The sequence below is a fragment of the Podarcis bocagei genome (assembly GCF_964188305.1).
Source record: "Podarcis bocagei genome assembly, chromosome: 12".
In the NCBI taxonomy this organism is placed as follows: Eukaryota; Metazoa; Chordata; class Lepidosauria; order Squamata; family Lacertidae; genus Podarcis; species Podarcis bocagei.
The window spans coordinates 34,446,618-34,461,559 of record NC_138137.1 but is presented as its reverse complement, the minus strand read 5'-3'; the positions used below and the strand labels follow the sequence as shown (position 1 = coordinate 34,461,559).

General features: G+C 45.0%; 1 protein-coding gene across 4 annotated transcripts in view; it reads right to left on the bottom strand.

The window, feature by feature from the left end:
• Positions 1-14,942, bottom strand: part of LOC308569849 (protein lifeguard 1-like) — a 34,923-nt gene that overhangs the window by 2,312 nt on the left and 17,669 nt on the right. For all 4 annotated transcript variants that reach the window (XM_081164038.1, XM_081164037.1, XM_081164036.1 and 1 more), the window contains exons 4-9: positions 13,434-13,512; positions 11,568-11,621; positions 11,177-11,267; positions 5,963-6,000; positions 5,783-5,870; positions 673-762 (exon numbers count right to left, since the gene is read on the bottom strand). In XM_081164038.1, coding sequence (XP_081020164.1) covers positions 673-762; positions 5,783-5,870; positions 5,963-6,000; positions 11,177-11,267; positions 11,568-11,621; positions 13,434-13,512 — 440 coding nt within the window. The remainder of the gene's footprint in view (positions 1-672; positions 763-5,782; positions 5,871-5,962; positions 6,001-11,176; positions 11,268-11,567; positions 11,622-13,433; positions 13,513-14,942) is intronic.

The window sequence follows — 14,942 nt, the reverse complement described above, 5'->3', positions numbered from 1 at the left end:
CCCCCCCAGCTCACCACCCACTATTCCAACACACAGCACAAAACCTCCAAACCAAAGGCCTACACCGTCTAAAAGACTTCTACAAAGGAACTTCAACAAAGACAAGCTAACACAAGAAATACAAACTAGGGGACACCCAAATTCCCTGGCTAATGCACTATCTGAAGTTTCTGAACTGTCTTTGGAGGCAGCCCTATGTGTAACACATTGCAGTAATCTCACCTAGAGGTTACCAGAGCATAGACAGCAGAGGTTAGGCTACCCATGTCCAGATAAGGGTGCAGCAGCCTGAGGGTGATGAACACAGAAATGGAGAACTGAGATGGAAAGGGAATTCCTCCAGGTGAAGGTAGGAAATAAAGGAGGGAAGAGCTGCCTACTTCCCCAGAAAGGATTGTGATTCTCACATTCAGGCACAATGTGGACCAAGATCCTACCTGAAGACCCTTCCAAGGTAAGAACAAAGCCTGATTGGGCAGAATCAAAAGCACTTGCAGTATAATTCGGAGGGAAAGTCTAGCGCACAATAATTAAGGTACCTGAGTCGTCTTTGAACTTTGGTGAGGGGGGAACCAATACTGGGAAAGAGGAGAACGAAACAAGCTTGGAGGGGATGCAGACAATAAAACACAAAGGGGTTATTTACTTCAAAAAGTAAAATGTTTTACTTACCATTGATTGCAGGACAGCACAAAAACATCCATAAATAAGCAAGACTAAATACAAAACTAGCAGTATTCCTGATGTGATCGTAAGGTCACACTAAAGAAAAAGAAGAGAGGTATGAGCACTTCCTGCCATGCAGATGTGATAAGAACAGAAATTGGTGAATGGGGAGGTTCTCCACCCAACCCATAGAATAGACCAGTGTTTCCCAACCGGTGTTCCGCGGCACACTAGTGTGCCGTGAGACGTTGGCTGGTGTGCCGTGGGAGGGAGGCGGGCGAGGCGGGCGGTGAGAGGCGGCGGCGGCGAGGATCCGCGTCGAGCCGGGGGCGGCTCCGCGGTGGTGGTGCCGAGGTTTCTCTCTCCATTCTCCCCTCACACACACACAGAGGAAATAACACAGGATCAGCTGACAGGACCCAGCCAATGGGGCGGCGGGGCAGCGCGTGCAAAAGGGAGGAGCGCGAGACAGCGGACGAGGAGGAGGCCGGCATGTCCGGGCAACAACAGCAGCAGCAACTCCCGGCGACGGCTCCTCAAGCCCCGGGCAACCCTACTCCCTCACCGGCCTCGGCCGCCCTCCTGCTCCACCCGCCGCCGCCTCCCCCGCCGCCGCCGGCCACCTCGGCCCCGCCGCTGCCCCCTCCTCCGCCCGCTATCGCCGCCACCACCACAACAGCCGCCGCCGCCTCAGCTGCCGCCGTCCCTCGCTTTGCTGCCTCCTCCCCCCCACCCCCAAAGCTTGGAGGTTCCCCGGCAAGGGGGAGGGAAAAAAATTGAAAACTTTCACTTTTGTGCGTCCCTCCCGGCGTGACGCTGCGCGCTGACGTCACGGGGCTGTAATGGTGGTGTGCCGCGAGATTTTTTTCATCAAACAAGTGTGCCTTTGCCCAAAAAAGGTTGGGAAACACTGGAATAGACATTCACCAAGGAATATCAGGTGTTAATACATTTTCTTACCCTATCTTGCAAAGTATCTCAAGGGATATAGCTTGATACTTATTTGTACTGTATAACATTATTCTTGTTTATAAAACCCGGTAAAAAAAACCTTTCAGCATGGAAAAAACACACCAAAGTGGATGGAATAAGGGAGCACATTCCAACAGCAGAAAAATCCCTCTGTTTCAGAAGTCTGCTGATGCTTTACCAGAAGGAAATATCATCGAAGGATATATCTTAATTTTACCACTTAGGAGGGGAATCTTGTGGGAAATCAAACAAATTTTAACATGGCATACATGCGGTTACTATTAATTAATATGCTAGTGTCTAGATAAGATGAAGTAGCCATACATAATAATATAGTAAATCAGAAAACTACTTTTAAGAGCCAATGCACTTAAAATTACACCTAGCCTTTCAGTGTTATGAGATACAAAATACAGAGAACCATATTATCTGATCAAATTGGAGTTCCTGAACTGCAACAAGGTCAGATAACCACAGAAAAAATGAGCTGCAAGCAATTTTTTCTGTCTTTCTTTCACAACTGAAATTTGGCCCCTTCTGTGTTACTCCCTTTCCACAATTTAAGAAGGATATTGACAAGCTGGAACATGTGCAGAGGAGGGTGACCAAGATGACTAAGAGTTTGGAAACCTAAACATATGAGGAATAAATAAAAAAATTCCTTCCAGTAGCACCTTAAAGACCAACTAAGTTAGTTCTTGGTATGAGCTTTCGTGTGCATGCACACTTCTTCAGATACCTGAAGAAGTATCTGAAGAAGTGTGCATGCACACGAAAGCTCATACCAAGAACTAACTTAGTTGGTCTTTAAGGTGCTACTGGAAGGAATTTTTTTATTTTGACTATGGCAGACCAACACGGCTACCTATCTACATATGAGGAATGTTTAAGGGAGTTGGGTAGTTGAGAAGACAGAAGAGATACGATAGCCATCTTCACATATCTTAAAGGGCTGTCATATGTAAGATGGCACCGACTTGTTTTGTCCAGCTCTGGAGGTAGGACCCAAACCAATGGATTCAAGTTACAAGAAAGGAGACTCCGACTAAACATCACAAAGAAATTTCTAATTACCGTATTTTTTGCCCTATAAGACACACTTTCCCCCCTCCAGAAATGAAGGGGAAATGTGTGTGCGTCCTATGGGGCAAATACAGGCTTTCGCTGAAGCCTGGAGAGCGAGAGGGGTCGGTGCGTCCCGACCCCTCTCACTCTCTAGGCTTCAGGAAGCTCTGCGCAACCCTCGGGAGCCCGGCACAAAGCCACGCCGGGCTCCCGAGGTTGCACGGAGCTGCCTGCGCTCCCAGGCTCGGCGCAGCTCTGAGCAACCCTCCGGAGCCCGGCATGGCTCCGGCATCACTCTGGCTCCCGTTCTGGGGGCTGGGGGAAGCTCGGGCTTCCCCCGCCCCAGCCCCGCGCCTGTGGGGGGGAAAATATTTCTTTCCCCTTTATTCCCCCCCCCAAATCTAGGCGCGTCCTATGGGCCGGTGCGTCCTATAGGGCGAAAAATATGGTAAACAGAACAGGCTCCCATAAGAGGTGGTGGACTCTCCTTCTTTGGTGTTTTTTAAGCAGAGTTAGGAAGGACATCTGTCATGGATGCTTTAGTAGAGATTTCTGGATTGCAGAGGCGTTGGACTAGATGATATTTGGAGAGCCTTACAACTCTACAATTTTATGATTCTATGTGAGCATTGGCTATAACTCTAATAAAGATAAGAATTTATGAATCCAAAATCTTACTAATGGAGCAATTAATAAACTCATTTAGATAACATATAAGCAGCTATGCTGTGGCATACAAACAATTACAGTGGTACCTCCGGTTGCGGATGGGATCCATTCTGGAGCTCCGGTTGGATCCCGAGGTTTCTGCAACTGGAGGGACCGCTTCTGTGCACATGCACGCTGCGGTAGAGCAATAACGCAGAAATATACTTCCGGGTTTGCCGCTTACGTATCCCAAAGTTTATGTAACTGGAGGGATACATAAGCGGAGGTACGACTGTATACTCTAGCATCACTATTATGCTTTTGTCAACATACCAACACAGAAATTACCATATTTTTCATCCCATAGGACGCTCCGTCCCATAGGACGCACCTAGTTTTTTGGGGGGGAAATAAAGGGAAAATTTTTTTCTTTTATTTCCCCCCCAAAAGCAGGTCGGGGAAACCGAACCAGGTCGAGGAACAGCAGGATGGCGGCGCTGCGCCTCCCTGCTGTCCCCCGAGCTTGTGGGGCTGGCCCATGTCTCTGCTTGAGGGCGCCCCTCGCGCTGGGCGGCAGGCTGCTATCCGCAGCGTGGGGAGCCCTGCGGGGAACTCCTGCAAGGCTCCCCACACTGCGGATGTCTGCCAGGCGCGGGGGGCGCTCTGCTTGAGGGCGCCCCTCGTGCTGGGCGGCAGGCTGCTATCCGGAGCGTGGGGATCCTTGCAGGGAACTCCTGCAAGGCTCCCCACGCTGCGGATGTCTGCCAGGCGCGGGGGGCGCTCTGCTTCAGGGCACCCCTTGCGCTGGGCAGCAGGCTGCTATCCGCAGCGTGGGGAGCCTTGCGGGGAACTCCTCAAAGGCTCCCCACGCTGTGGATGTCTGCCGGGCGCGGGAGGCGCTCTGCTTCAGGGCACCCCTCGCGCTGGGCAGCAGGCTGCTATCCGCAGCGTGGGGAGCCTTGCGGGGAACTCCTGCAAGGCTCCCTACGCTGCGGATGTCTACCGGGCGCGGGGGGCACTCTGCTTCAGGGCGCCCCTCGCGCTGGGCGGCAGGCTGCTATCCGCAGCGTGGGGAGCCTTGCGGGGAACTCCTGCAAGGCTCCCTACGCTGCGGATGTCTGCCGGGCGCGGGGGGCGCTCTGCTTCAGGGCACCCCTCACGCTGGGCGGCAGGCTGCTATCCGCAGCGTGGGGAGCCTTGCGGGGAACTCCTGCAAGGCTCCCTACGCTGCGGATGTCTACCGGGCGCGGGGGGCACTCTGCTTCAGGGTGCCCCTCGCGCTGGGCGGCAGGCTGCTATCCGCAGCCTAGACATCCCTGCGGGAACTCCTAGGCTGCGGATGTGTTCCTGAAGCCTGGAGAGCAAGAGGGGTCGGTGCGCACCGACCCCTCTTGCTCTCCAAGCTTCAGCAAAAGCCTGCATTTGCCCCATAGGACGCACCCAGATTTCCCCTTCATTTTTGGAGGGGAAAAAGTGCGTCCTATAGGGCGAAAAATACGGTATTATATACATACAGTGCTTTTTTCTGGGGGGATGCAGGGGGATGCATACCCCTAAACAATTTGTGAATCTAAGTTTGGCCACATTGAGGGGCAGTATTTCAATATGAGTAGGAAAATGAGAGGACCCTAAACATATTTTTTAGAAAAAAGCAATACACACACACACACACACACACACACACACACACTGTAGCCAATACCGTTGTACATCATCAAACAAGCTTGCTGGTCAAGAAAAAATAAAACAAATAGTGAGAGAAATAAAAAAGAAATGCAAGATGGCTTATGAAGGAGAAAAGGGGCAGTACTGTACAGCAAAGAAAAAGGGGGGGGGAAACTAAAGTACAGTGACCAGATTAAAAGAAAATATATCATTTACAGTGTCGTTCCAAAAATGTAAAAACAAATCACTTCCCAATAAATTTGTTTTATTATTATGTATAGCATTTCTCTCATATTTATGCTTTACCATTAAAATAGTATTTCAGGTTTTCCTTAACCAATCAGTTACAGTAGGGGGAGTTTTATTTTTCAATTTTTGTGCAATACACTGTTTTGCTGTTGTTAGTAGTGTAGTAATCAGCTGTAAATCGGTATTCATTTACTTCAGAATAAAGAATCAAAAGGAGAGTTATTTTAGGATTTCTTGGAACATCATAGCCTCTACTTGATTCCAGCCCAAATATTTTAATCTGGGCTGTAGGCAAAAAATAAATAAATTCAATGACCACTGATATATATTGGAGAGAGTGATATATGTTCCTAAGTGTCAATTTGTGTTACTGATCTTTCTCAGTATTCTTTCATTATGCCAAAATATCACACACTGATGACATTTTTCAGATGACAGAACAAACCTATTTTTAATTCTGAATTAGCGATTAATTTATCAAATAGTGGGTCAAGACAGTTAATAAGTGATTGCTTACTTTTTTCTGAAGAGTAAAAGCGGCAAGTCCAAATGTCACCGACGCAGTGGCACCAACTGACCACATAACTGCATCAGCATCAAAGAAACTAAATGCCAAGGAAAGATAACTGTTAATGTGAAACGTGATATGCCTAATTACACCAGTACAGCCAATTCAATTTATTGACCAACTACTTACGCTGCAATTGATCCAAGCAACATACCCTCACAAATTGTCTAAAAATAAAAAATAGAAATAATTATATGCAAGTGGAAACGCATTATTATTATTATAGCATAACATCCTCTCCATTTATTCAGCCTAGGAGTTTCTCCAATAGTGTACAGAATTCAGTGTATAGAATTCCCCTACCTTGCTATTTCCCAACCAACAAACCTAGACCCTTAATGGGGGATCCTTATGGGGATGGGGTTGTTATTGTAATAGTTGCTGTAGCAACTTTGTAAAACACATAATGTGGCAACTTTGCCACATAAAACTGAAGAGTATAACAAAGGAACTTTTAATACTGTGTGGGTTTTGCTACAATTTATCCCCAAACAGTTATCTTAGGTTTCAGTATTGTATTGGTGCTCCTCAGAAACCCTTCATTCCATGCACCAGTTCAAAAAACAACTTTAGTTCCAACTAACCTTACAGTTAACTTCATACAGTAGCACAGTGCCTGAGCAATTTCCAGTCCAGAGGGCAATCCCATCTGCAGAAGCCTTGAACTATATCCAGCTGATTTAAACGTAATTTACTTCTAAGTACATGTCTTTAGAAGGGAATGTTAGTCTTCTCTGAAAGGTCTTTCTTACTGGGAATTAGGATGCACTCAAGTGGGATTACGTTCTTCCCATTGCTCAAAATCAGAAAATGCTGTCGCACCAAAGGAAGTTGTTTAGTTCTCCTGCCCTGGAATCTGTGCTTGCATCTGTCTAAGCATCTGCCTATGCTGCCTATGCTGCCTAACGCTAACTGTGAATAAGACAAAAACATCATCTCAGCTTTTACTTTTCCCTGGCAAAGGGGCATAGAACCTGACAAATATCTTACCACAGTACTTTGCTAGAGAACCCATATGCAACCCAGTGCAGGGTGACCTAAATACTGTTGAGTACCTGTTGCAATAGTTAGGGAACTAGAAGTTAATGGGAATCACCTGCACCTTAGTCAATGCAGCAAGCAGGCAATCAGCTTTGGCAGAAATTGAATGCTTAAATGGGAGGAACCTGTGTTACTTATATTTGCCTTTGGAAGCCAGATCTAAGGAAACCCTGTGAAGCTTCTGCCATTGGGGAAAAGACTATATGCTTCCATACCATCCACAGAAGCTAAGGAGAGCTTTTGCTACTGTCTTGATGCTTTCTATGTGTTTGCTCACTAAAACAACAAAATTAAGTAAACACCCTAAAGTTTCCTGGCTATGCACCTGAAGTACAATCTGACTGCTGGAACAGATTTATGTGCTCCCTATCCTGCAATCAGAGGTGAAATAACATTCATAATGGACAATGAATTTGGGTAACAACCCGCCTGAATACTATGAAATCGTCAAGTTATCTGTGAAAGAAACATCTCGAGCTAGGTGAAAGAAAACTTCTCAAACTTTTGTGCACTGCAAGAACCTGTGCAGCACCAGCACTATCTCAACATTTAAACTGCTGCATAAAGGGACTGAAGAGACTGGCAAAAAGTTGGAGGATTCTTCTCCCCCTTAATTAGGAGACATAGAAAGAAGCACCTTCCTGTCCTGGATTCTATTTTTTAAAAAGTCTTCAAAAACTCTCCAAAAGGACTACCTGTCAAAGAAAGGAATAAAAGTAAAATTATATTACATTTAAAGTATACATTACATTTATTACTGAACTGCCAATCTGTTGGCAGAAAAACAGAATAGCATCTAACTTTGTATCTATCATCCTGTGCAAATCTTAAATCATATTACCCTTTTTTTTTTAAACAGAGAATTAAGCCCTACAGAAGGTGCATATTCTAGATGTTCCTTAAACCCATGAACTGGGCTCAGTTGGTTAGAGTGTGGTGCTGATAACACCAAGGTGGCAAGTTTGATTCCTGTATGGGATCCTGCAGGGGACTGGACTAGATAATCCTCATGGTCCCTTCCAACTCTACAATTCTATGACATCCTGATAAAAATAGGAGAGGTAAGGGCAAAAATGAGCTTCATTAAACAATATTGCTGAAATAGGTTCCTCTAAATCTGACCCATTGCTCCATTATCCATCCTCAATATCCTGATGGATACAATAGGCTGTCAATCTGCAAATTGTATATGATGAAGTCTGGCTAGTTTCAATTGGGAAGGGGAAACCCAAATTTGTGTTTGACCTCTAGCCACAGGGTAAGAATTCATATGAGCCCCTGCGGTACAACTTAAATTCAGGGCACCCTTGGGAAACAACAGACTTTGCCATGTGGGATTACTTTGGCTTTAATGCAGATGCATTCTGAATGGCAGGTTGACGAAACAGCAAGTTAAGCTGACAGATCAGAAAGCAAAGCTTCTTCTGTTTAAGTATATCTGCATCAAGCTTAGCAGAGCAGAGGTAGAAAGTTGATGCCCAGTAAAGGTAAAAGGACCCCTGGACGGTTAAGTCCAGTCAAAGGCAACTATGGGGTTGTGGCGCTCATCTCACTTTCAGTCCAAGGGTGTGAGCATTTGTCCGCAGACAGCTTTCTGGGTCATGTGGCCAGCAAGACTAAACCGCTTCTGGCACAACAGAATATTGTGACTGAAACCAGAGCACGTTTACCTTCCCGCCACAGCGGTACCTATTTATCTACTTGCACTGGTGTGCTTTCGAACTGCTAGGTTGGCAGGAGCTGGGACAGAGCAACGGGAGCTCACTCCATCACAGGGATTTGAATCGCCAACCTTCTGATAGGGAAGCCAAGAGGCTCACTGGTGCCCAGTATCAATACCTTGGGGTGGTGATTCATCAAAACCCCAAAAAATCTGCCCCAAGGAAGAAGCAGAATTGAACAATAACTACAGGGCTAGAGCTGGTTCAAGCACCTCTTCCTCTTCTGATAAACCCTCCTAATACCTCTGTCCTGCTAATGCCTGGTGGAAACTAAGAACAGGTGTTCTGTGGAGTCCCGCTGCATACTCTGGTTTGCCCATCTACCAGGTCTTTTGCATACCAGATCCGATGCTGGCACTGCAGCAGTCACTGTGGAGATGTGATCAGGCCTCTGGGAGTCTGGAACCTCTGCCTTCTCCTGCCTGCACCTCTTTTAGGCCATGTCTGGGAATGTCACTATTGGACATAATCATGTGCACCAAGTGGATGAGAAGCAGCCAATTGAAAACATCTGTTTTTCACTCTGGCAGTGTACATTCTCATGCTCACAGAGCAGGAGGCCAGAGCGGGAGGCACACTGCTATAGAAGAAAAGGCAGTGTCTCCTTTTTTTGAGGCATTTGACTTATTACCTAATTATGCTTACTATGAAAGGAAGCAATGAGGGACAGAGAAAAAGAGATGGGAAAGGTAAGCAGACAACTGAAAAACAAACAGATCCCCCCCTTTTCCTTATTTTCCTTTCATAAAAAGGAAATTAACAATAAGAACACCAAATGGGAGATCACCGACAGAAGACGCTGTTTGAACTGGAAGGCCCTGGGGAAATAACACAAGTTGAAAGGCAAAAACCACTTCAGATCAAGGTAGTCCAAATAAATATATTAATTGTGTATATTAAATAATATTAACTATATTGCAAGCACTTTAATTTACGATGTGGACATTTAATTCAGTGTGTGGCCCGTGGGTTCTGTGTCAAAGTACTCTTGCGGCCCACTTGGTCTGAGAAGTTGAACCGCCCTGCATTAGAAGCAGTAGCCAAGGGAACAGGGAATGCTGGGATGGGCTGCTTTGAGTGAAGGCAGAAAACAAAACTGATACTTCAAGGGAGAGGGGCTGGACATCTTCCTTTGGAGTAACAATGTCTCCTGCCTTTGAGCACTAGAAGGAACACAGTTGACTTGGATGCATCCTAATTCCCAACAGAGAATCACATTTTTACAGCCCAATGCAATGGAAGAGCTGGGCTGCAATATGACTCTAGCCCAGAGCTTTCCCAACTTTTTGAGCCAATGGGCATGTTTAGAAATTTGAGAAAATGATGCAGGGGTGCCAGTCACAAAATGGCTGTGGTGTAGTGCATAGCGTAGCAAAAGGTGGCCATTATATCTGAAAGAGTAGAAAAACAGATAGGCCAACAAAAATGGTGCAGGTAAGCCTCACCCAGAAGTCCTCTCCTATCAATGGGGGAAAGACACATCAGTCACCACCACATTTACGAAGAGAAGCTCCCTCATGCTTTGTGGATTTTTTAAGTGAACATTTGCAGAGAATTTTCATGGGTGCCATAGGAGGTATGTGTGGGCACCCGAGCACCCATGGGCGCCATTTTGGTGAACTTTGTCCTAGAAGGCTGGAGTGCTCACAACAAATGGACAAAGCTGCAAATAAAGTGTGCATAATAAACTTGTGCTTCCTCTCTTACACCATACTTCCTACCTCCTTCTTGGTAAGCCAAATTCTAGATTGCACAACATCAACAGGTTGAGAGAGAGCCTGTCTGGGGCAGCAATGTTACAATTTGTACAATAAACCAGGGTTCTTTGACCCTGAGTCCCGAGGTGTGGGGGACTTTCATATAACCAACAGGCTTAACTCTAATTAATTCATGAGTCAGTCGAGACCATAGAGTAAGTTGTCCTGCCAGGCTTAGCTAGGTCCTTCTCCATCACCTTGGGAGGAATAGCTATCAAGCCTTTGTTCTTCCCATTCAACCATGTGAACCCTACCAGTAAGGATGTCTAAGCTGAATGCTCCAAGACTTAAGCAAGCAATGTTTGTGTTTCTATACAAATAATTTATAAATATTTACCACTTTAGAATCGAAATTTTACTACTTTTCTTTTCTGAACGGTGCATGAAAAAGCACACGATTCTGACTTTTGGAAAGTTTGTAAGTACACCATTTTTAACTTACCAAATGTGTGGTTGCTTTCTGGGCTAAGGGAAGTATTGAACTTTGGAAGGGGATGTTTTAAAGGTCTAACAGTCTATCTTCCCACACTATACTTTGATTTATATTGTGTGATTTTAAATCTCTGCTGGGGCTCTTACCAAAGAGTACTTGCCCCAAACCTGGATCTTGCCATCCAGGGATTTCTCCTTTTTATTATTTACCGTATTTATTATTTTCCCTTTTACCAAATTCAAACAGCAAAATGTTGTTAGACTACAACTGCCATAATCCCTGGCCATTTACTAAACTGGCTGGGAATGATGGGAGCTGTATAATAACTTATGGGGATCCAAGGTTTAAGAACACTGCCCTAAACAGAACACTGCCTTCAAAAAATACTTACAAATATTAACAACATAATGACGTCCAGTGGAAATCGCCTGCGGGCTTGATCACAGCAGGCTATTGTAATAGCCAGCAACATGATTAATGGTCTAAAAACAAAACAAAAGCAAATGTTACAGTTTTGCATGGTAAAATGCTCTAATTGCTACTGAAGAGCTTAAATTAAGTTACAAGAGAAATTAACTTAAAACTGCATATTTTCTTGAAAGCATGTTGATGTACATAGATGTTCAGTCTGTTTGCATACATAATTGATACTACAAATAACATTTTTCCTTGTTTACATACACTGATTTTATAAAACATGTTTGTAAAAAAATAATATACTCTATTGTAATTATTAAGAGATTAGATTTTATTTCATTGGCAGCTACATGCACTATACTTACAACATGGTATAGCAAAACCATGGGCGTCTTCGTACCCATATTTTAAGGTATTTCCTGGCCAAAAAACCAAGCAAAAAGCAGTTACAGAAAGGATCCCAATGCAGAGAACTGGTAGTTTATTATTTATTCTAACACACAATTTCTACACTTACGATATTTCATAACAGCATTTAAAACAAAGCTAAAACATAATATATTTGATATAAGAAATATATCAAATTAGAAGCAACCTTAGTCAATGATATTATAGTCTATATCAGGCATAGGCAAACTTGGCCCTCCAGATGTTTTGGGACCAGAACTCCCGTTGTCCCTAGCTAACAGGACCAGTGGTCTGGGATGATGGGAGTTGTAGTCCCAAAACATCTGGAGGGCCGAGTTTGCCTATGCCTGGTCTAAATGGTTGTCCTTTCAATGTGACTATTCCATAGGCACTAATTCCTATGAAAGGTTGGGGGCTTTCAATACACAGCTCTCCTGACCTGGGCTCAGGGGTGGCACGTCCCGTTTGACTGCTTGAGACAAAGCAGGAAGTGCCTCTCTGACAGAGGGGGCAGAGGTGAGAGGAATGCCTGCGAGGATGTAGCCTTGGGGGCCTCCACCAGCTGAGGCAGCTGCTTCACTGGACCTTGGGGGGAGGCTGAATGATACACATTTTCTTTTTGTGAGATGTTATGGCTGGAGACACTCAACACTAATATATTGTTACATGCCCCCCAATCTCCACAGCAGTGTGAGATTCCAGGGGTTCCTAGCACACTTTACCCAGGGTCCGTGTTTCCTTTTGGAAATGAGGCACAATGGAGACTGTGGTGTCTTTATGATATAGGATTTATTCACACACATATGCAACCTGACCCTATGATGGAGGGGTTCCCAGCATTAGCACTCCCAAAGGTTCTTGCTTTTCCCATAACTGCAGCAGCCTTGTATTTAAACAGACCCCAGCCATGGCTCTAACTCTCAGCAGCTTGCTGTGTTGAACAGACTGCAATTTTTCTCTCCTAGGTCAAATTCCAGCCACTCCAATCCTAAACTCTACTCTCTATTGCCTTCCAAAATGAAGTCTGAGCAGAGGGAGGGCCTTACCATCTGGCACAGCCTTTGCCTTCCTAATGACATTCCTAATGGCTCATTACCGTCCCTTTGATTTTGGTTAATTGCTCATCTCCCAGACAATTTCCTGAATTTAGGAAGGTGATTTGGCCTGTATTTTAAGATTTTATTAATCCTGTGTCTGGCAACTTTAACACTCTGTGCACTGATTATATTCTAACACCTATTAGGAATTTTGGGAATTTTGGCACCCACAATTCATAACAATATATTTTATTAGAAAACTGATACACTGCTTTCTTCAAAGAAAGCAGTAACTCCTGTAAATATCCCTGTTAATAAAAAGATGTCACAACACTTTATTGGTTAACCACAGTGCAGGAGAACGAGGGGGGGGCGGGCTTTATGAAATCCATAAGTTCAGCCCTTTAGCCAAACCCCTCTAGCTCCCCTGTAATTCAAGAACTAAACATGGCTGGATCTGGACAGCCAGCCAAACAAAGGAATACAGAACCGGAGAGCAGGCTGCCCTTCTCAGCCACAGTCACAGTCACAGAAAGATCTGACAAACAGATCCAGGCAGCTGTGTGAGGTGAGATGGGACTGAACAGAAGTAGATGGTAAAATCATGGCTGCCATGTAGCCTCTTAACATAATAGCTGGGGGCATCATAAAAGGTATGGAATACCTCCCCCCCCCCCAATAGAAGCAGTGGTTAAGATACCAAGTTTTGCCACAATAGAACAAACATGCAGCTCACCATGTTGCATCTTAAATTAATCGAAACTGTGATTACTTAGCTATACTTACCAGTAGACGAACGTGCAAATTATACCAAGGGTCAAGCCCAGCTGAAGTGTAGACATAAGATATAATTTCCTGTAGAAAACTAGGGAAATGGTACAGGTTATATGGGGTGGGGAGAAGAATGGATTAAGCCATGGGTGTAGCCAGGATTTTTGTTAGACTTTGTTGGGGGGGGCAGAACCGACGTGATTGGTCAGTTAGTTTAGTACTGTATTTATATTGTTTTAATTGATCGGGGGGGGGGGAGCAGCTGCCCCCTGCCCCCCCCCCGGCTACGCTCATGGATTAACCTAATCTGGTTTTGATAAGGAAGGAACCCAGAAGACAATGGAGCTATTTTAATGGCTTGTCTGGCTGTTTTTAAATATTTTATTAACATTTGCATGCTTTCCCATTACTTCTCAATAAGTATCTGAAAGATTTTCAAAACTCCAAAACAAGTATTTATTTAGTTTTTTAAAAATCCCAGATATTAAAAACACTACTCCAAGGAGACCAAAGCCAAACTTTCTGTGTATTTTACTAAGTTAAGGAGTCTGTATGCATCTGGAATTATACATGCAGTATTAATCATTTATGAATGGGCAACAATTACAACTAAATGTAGCAGTCAAACCCAGGATTAACTACCCATGTGCTGAACATGGACTCAAGTCCTTTCTACCTATTGGAATAAGTAGAGTGCATCTGTGATTTTCCATGGTTCTAAGACGCTTTCACATATATGTAGTAGTACTCTTGAACAGTGTGGATCAAATGTTTCCTGCTGTGCCACCACCTTTCACCCTTACCTCATCCAAATGGAGAAGACATTATATACTGTATAATGTCGAATCATAGAACTGTAGAGTTGGCAGGGATCCTGAGGATAATCTAACCCAACCCCTTGCAATGCAGGAATATGCAGCTGTCTCATACAAATATATTGTATTAAAGAGAGCAATCCAAAATCCCAGCCAGGAACAGCAGATCAACAGCTGCATCCAAAGTATTGCCACTTGTTGGGAATGGAAAGGGTGGGAGGGGGCAGTGATTGCCTACTTTTGCAGGCTGCAAACAAGGCCCCTTTCTGGGAAATGGACTAGCTTTAGAGGCAGTAGCCCGATCAACCGTTCCTATAACACCCTGTCTGGGGGGCTTATCATAGAATTGTAGAGTTGGCAGGGACCCTGTGGGTCATTTAGTGCAACGCTGTGGGTTAAACCACAGAGCCTAGGACTTGCTGATCAGAAAGTCGGCGGTTCGAATCCCCGCAACGGGGTGAGCTCCCGTTGTTCGGTCCCTGCTCCTGCCAACCTAGCAGTTCGAAAGCACAAAGCGCAAGTAGATAAATAGGTACCGCTCCAGCGGGAAGGTAAACGGCATTTCCATGTGCTGCTCTGGTTCGCCAGAAGCGGCTTAGTCATGCTGGCCACATGACCCGGAAGCTGTCTGCGGACAAACGCCAGCTCCCTCGGCCAATAAAGTGAGATGAGCGCCGCAACCGCAGAGTCGGTCACAACTGGACCTAAT